Source organism: Zerene cesonia, chromosome 7 (genome assembly GCF_012273895.1).
Source record: "Zerene cesonia ecotype Mississippi chromosome 7, Zerene_cesonia_1.1, whole genome shotgun sequence".
Taxonomy (NCBI): Eukaryota; Metazoa; Arthropoda; class Insecta; order Lepidoptera; family Pieridae; genus Zerene; species Zerene cesonia.
Genome location: NC_052108.1, coordinates 3,425,004 through 3,431,068, shown reverse-complemented (window position 1 = coordinate 3,431,068; position 6,065 = coordinate 3,425,004). Strand labels below are relative to the sequence as shown.

At 31.4% G+C, this 6,065-nt stretch overlaps 1 protein-coding gene across 1 annotated transcript; it reads right to left on the bottom strand.

Moving 5' to 3' along the window:
- Positions 1-1,266: 1,266 nt before the first annotated feature.
- LOC119828282 (anamorsin homolog) lies at positions 1,267-4,605 on the bottom strand. Its single transcript, XM_038350393.1, has 5 exons — positions 4,215-4,605; positions 3,895-4,121; positions 3,595-3,760; positions 1,852-1,958; positions 1,267-1,462 (listed from the first exon to the last, which is right to left on the bottom strand). Exons 1-5 carry the CDS (start codon positions 4,354-4,356, stop codon positions 1,358-1,360), a joined length of 747 nt encoding a protein of 248 aa, XP_038206321.1. The 5' UTR covers positions 4,357-4,605; the 3' UTR covers positions 1,267-1,357.
- Between the last annotated feature and the right edge of the window lie 1,460 nt (positions 4,606-6,065).

Below are 6,065 nucleotides of genomic sequence, written 5' to 3'. Positions count from 1 at the left end.
TTGTTTTATTTATTACACCTCTTAACGCGCTTACATTAGCTTCACCCGTATTTTTGCATGTAACCCACTTGGGACGCAATTTTGACCCACTTTGTGGACAGATTCAATCAAATGTTTCTACACACATAAAGGACAGCTAATATTACAATAACTTCGTGAATTTATCTTAGTATCCAATATTTTCCTGATCTATTATTATTACTACCACTGATTCATGTTAGGTAAACATTAATGTAATTTTGCTAGACCGTCCCGTTCACAAAAGCTTTAATATCCCACTAGCGTCATCTATATCTCGCCGTAGAATTGTCATAACAGATTATAATTCACTAGCAAGATTGTTATCTGTCGTCCAATTGTACTACGTAACATTTCCTTGCAATTAAATGCTTTTTGTTTATTATTATACGAATATATCACAGTTGTGGATTATTCGGAGTATTTGCTATTCCCAAACGTCCGTCAAATACAGGTTGCGAGTCCATGGTAATGGTAATATAATGGTTTCACGTCGATAGATTATAATTTACCGAATAATAAAACAGATGCCTCAGGGATCACATATTTAGAAAGAAAGAAAGAAAAATCTTTATTTCAAAAAATTCAACTAACGATGTTATTAATTTTACGGTAAGAAATCTTTATAAAAAAAATTAATCGCTAAATTTAATTTGGTGGTTGTGCTAATCGTAAAACTCGAGCACGGCTTGACCAATTCAATTTAAATTTATAATAAAACTTTATTAAGGCACAAGGTTCTTATGCAGAGAAAATACGTACCACAGGTGAAGGCGGGGCGGATAGCTAGTATATTATTATTATTAATTTTTTGCGTGCGTTATGTATAAGCAGGCCTAAGTGTTCAACAGATGAAACTTTCAATTCATACAACATCCATTGAATACATTTATTGATGTCGTGTTAATATTTGAATCACATTAATTTAGAAACAGTCGGATTTATAATCGAATACAGCTTAGTCGGTTTAATATAACAATTATTATTCTATTTATGAATAAATGGTATAAAGAATAGAACCAACAAATGAAAAATCTCGCTTATATATTGATTGTAAGGCAGCTGTCCCTATTTCTATAAATTGTGCGTAAAACCAAAAAATGTGTCGAGTGAATCCGATTTACTTATAATTATTCTATATCGTGTCATCTAATTCCATCATTTGTTATAAGTCAATAACAACTTCCACATATAAAACTAAAAACAGTCTCAGGATCTAACTATCCACCAAAAAAAACAAAAAACAAATCCTAAACATAACATTATATTTGCATAAAACATCACAAGCAAAATTAAATACTAAAAGTAATAATCTATAGAATAATCACACGGAATACGTTCATATATCGGATTTGAGATCCAGTTTGACCTTTTCGCCAGGTTTAAAGGCTGGCATGCCGAGGTATGGACATGTTGCACATCGAAAAGCGTCGCCGAGGTAACACTGAAAAGAATAAATACATAATATTAATTAATTTCTACAAAACGCCGAAGTCCCTTGGAGGTACTACTAAAAAAAAAAATATAATCGGTTGAAAACCTACGGAGATATAAAAAAAAAATCATTCAAATTGAGACCCTCATTCGCTTTTAGATGTGTCTCCTAATGGGGGAAAATGATCATTTGCTTCAGTGATCTATTTTCTTGGACAAGTATGTTGTCAGTCTTTTGCATACTGCCAGACTGCTTTTTTGTTCATTCAGAGTTTTTTTTGTGAATCTCTATACAACCTAGGACCCCTCGGTACTACACTCATATGCTAACCACTGTACCAAAGCGATGGTCATTACTAGATTAGAATAAATATAAATAAAACTCTCAAACAAACTTACACTTCCACAAGATGATTTTGGAGTCTCCTTTGTCTCTCCTCTCAACTCCTCAGCTAGCCCACATGAACAATCGGCACATGCCTTGCGTTTTCCAGTTGTCGCACATACTGAAATATTTATTTAGTTTTTACATTAGTAATTACATTTTACGTCCGTAGGCGCCGGTAACTGCTGGTTTATAATTAAAATTGTTTGGAATTATTATAATGATATATTGTTGAATAAGTTCTTACAAGGCAACTATCACTATTCATAAATCAGATAAATTAAGATATCTATAGATAACTTTATTACACGCGAATGCTTTAATTTTCTTTACATTATTAGATTAAATGTGCTGTGAATAATTTTTATGTCATAATCTAGCCTTCGAATTGATGCAAGAGTTAACTAATTTTAAGAATCAATAAGCCTAGCAGTTATATTTAATTTAACTTCTAAACTATGCAATATTAAATGATAGGTCATTATTACAATCTGAATTAACTAACCATTTTTCCTTACACCACTTGAACTTAAACGTAAAATATATAGAAAACTAACAAAAATATTTCTTTAAACTTCAACAGGTAAACAAGTAAATAAACATCCAGTAGTAGGGGAGCCCAAGAGGGGATTTTGGGATTTACTCGAGCGCGTCAGATTATTATAAGGGAACGTACCTTACCTATTACTAAGTACCTCCAGAAAGTATGAGCAGTTAATACTGGTGGGTGCGCTCGCAGGAGCCGCAGAAAATTTAAAAATATCGATAATTCTTTAAGGTTACGCTCAAATTGTCAGATTAGCGAAATATGGATTTTTTATGTTGTAAATAACCCGTAATATCTTTATCTGACGCGTTCGAGTCATATATTTTTATATTTTACCTTTTATTTGTAGCCACGAAATTACCACATAAATCGTAAGAATAAGTTATATTTTATTTCAGTGATATGCCAATGCATTTAAAATATCAAAATCTCACGTGCTTGAGTATTTCCACAGCCCCGTTTTTCTTTTACAAAAAAAAAAAATATCAAAAACCTTTTTCCACCGCTAAAATTGAAAACACTATAGGACTTTTTTTCTTGCTATCGTATAATCTGCGAATTCCAATAGGTTTCTGAAACGCTCGAGTAAATACACATTTAGCATCTCGGGCTCCCCTACTACAGGTGATTCATGAAGTGACAACTAACAACCTCAATACATTAATGCTCTTGGAACACAAAACCTCAACCGCAAGTCATTGGCAATGTTTTGAAACACTCAACCTCAACTGAGCTCGGAACACAAAACCTCAATGTTGTTTATCATGATAAAAAATAAGATATTACTAAATACTAGCTAATTGTCTATAAATAAAATGTTAACTTATAAATGATTGATTTAATGTTTCTTTTATTTTGTTGATTAAAATAAACTTTATAGTACATACTTTTAATATCATGATCTAATATATAAAATTCTCGTGTCACAGTTTTCGTTGCCATACTTCTCCGAAACAGCTTGACCGATTCTTATGAAATTTTGTGTTCATTATCGGGTATGTTTGAGAATCGGCTAACATCTATTTTTCATACCTCTAAATGATCAGAGTAAGGCAGAACAGCGTTTGCCGGGTGCAGCTAGTATTAATATAAAAGTAAGTTTGCTTGTCAATACAAATTTACAAAAACTTATTCAGTGGCACAAATGCAGACTTGCTGTTATGTCAGTATCATATATGCTAATTACAGCTATAAAGATATGAAAACTAACCTTTTAAAGATGCTTGATCAGGTTTCTTCAAATCATCCTCATCCAGCAAGTTTTCAGCATCAATAGTTTCTTCATCATTCGCTTTAGACCATGCTTCCTCTACTGTGTCATCTAATTTCCACACAGCTGGTTTCCCATTTAATTTAAGCGAAGCCTTGGATCCAACCTTGAGATCAATATTAATTCACTTTTAAATACAATTCTACCAATATTTTCAATGAATATATGTTTATGACACTTTGATTTTATAATATTACTATAAATTAATTATTGAATTTTTTATTGAATGTTTAGACTTACCTCAAAATTAGGCTTTTCTCCAATATAAATATTTTCTGATGAGGTTACATTTATAAACCCATTCAACTTGAGATTAGAGCTTAAATCTTTGTTATCTTTTAAAAGAATTTTACCACTGGGTTTCAATAATTTTACTAATATAGAAAGTAATTTATCGCTATGTTCAATGCTATAAGGCGACAACCAATTCGATAAAATTACATTGAATGAGGAATGGGGTCTTGAACCTGAAATGTAAAATACATAAATTTATTGTAAGTTTATATAGCACAAACTTGTGGTTTTATTGATAAATAGTATTTATTGTAAATTACACGAACCTTCTGTAATCATAGCTGAGTTTTCGAGAACCACGGGGACGTTCGTGATTTTCTGAATTTCATTAAAGATTTTTTCAATTTCACTTTCATTGGTATCATTCCAAATCAATAAAACCGAATCGCCAGTTTTAATATTTTCCATTTTTTGCTTTAAAAATGTACGGACTGGAGTTAAAAAGACAACTCGTAGTGTGTAATTTAATTACGTATTTGTCCTCTGCTAGATTAGAGACTCAAATAATAATGATATTTTTGAGATTAAAGCGACGATAAAAACGTATTAGAATCGCATCTATTCAACGAACAACTACAAAAATGAAATAAGTCTGAAAGCAGAAAGTCTCGTTTCTCGATCCCGATTCCCGAATCGAATGGAAGTCACAGACTCACAGATAAAGTATCGATGTCAGCTCCATAGACAATAGACTATAATATCTCTGTTGTGTACCTTGTAGGTATAGTCTCAGATTAAGAACTAGTATAATTCATATATATTATTATAATATTACACAAAGTAATAGTAATGTATACTAATTATATAATTAATATACATATTATTAGTATACATATTACTATTACTTTGTTGTAAATTATTACGGCTGTATGATCTGCGCCAAAGAGAATTGTGTTACTACGGTTAGCCTGCTCTGTCACAGATAATTTCTCATTTATAAACCATTTCAATTCTATAAAACTAAGAATTAAATATGGACTACTTTTTACCCCGGGAAAACGCGTGCGAAGGCGCGGGCAAAAGCTAGTACAAAATAAAAATTCCAAAATCAATGAAAAGATTGCATATAAGTGTAGCGTTCTAATTAGCTACTAAAGTTTTAAACATCAACTCAAAATGTTAGATTTCGAAATAATTAAATTACAGATTCAAAATTGAAAGAAAAACTTGCACCTTATATTCTGTGGTATTCGCGATTACAAACCTTTATTAATTTAATTTTAAGCCCTTTCTAGCCCTTTTTAGAGTGCTGGGTTTTTTGAAAAACAAGATGGCAACACTTTTAATGACATAATTTCAAAATCATATTGATTAATGGTTATTATGTCAATAATCTCATTAATGTGCATTAATCATAACAATATAAACTTTCATTCAAATGCTTTTATTACATATTTCCTTATACTAATGTCATAACACTTAAGAGGTGTATTTAATAGTAACATTAAATGCAAAGGAACATAACACTTATTATATAAAATAAAAATTTTACAATCCTCAGAATGATTAGCGAAGCTTTTCTTGCTGGACTATGGGCATCCATGGGAAATACATTAGGCAAATTAACGGGAACTTATTCAGTAGTAGTAAGTTACGATGTGTAATCTGCAATATTATTCGATCAACAAAGGCTACTGTTACTGTTACAGTCGTACCACGTAATATTACAGCTCGTGCAATTGGAAACATTTTGCAGTACAATTTGTATATATAATAATAGTAACAAAAAATTTATATAATATTAAAACAAGTGAATCACTACAATTGTTGCACTTTGAATTTGCCTTCAAATAAATGCAATATTTACAGGGCGATGGATACATTATATGGGCAGTGCTATTATTATTAATGGTGTTGGTAAACACATGGAGCTTGAGACATTTCATGAGATCATTGGACGCAGCTCCCAGTACTGTTACACCAACTGTGGTTTCCTCTGCATCAAGCTATGTTCTATCTGTATGTATATCATTAGAATCAAAGCCAATTGAATAGACAATAGATTCAATCATCATTATGAAACATTTTTCCTACTGCAGGGCCGCTCTCCCATAAAATTTCAGGCCACAATCCACCATTTTGGTGAAATTCAGTTTGTCTGATATTGTATGCCGAAC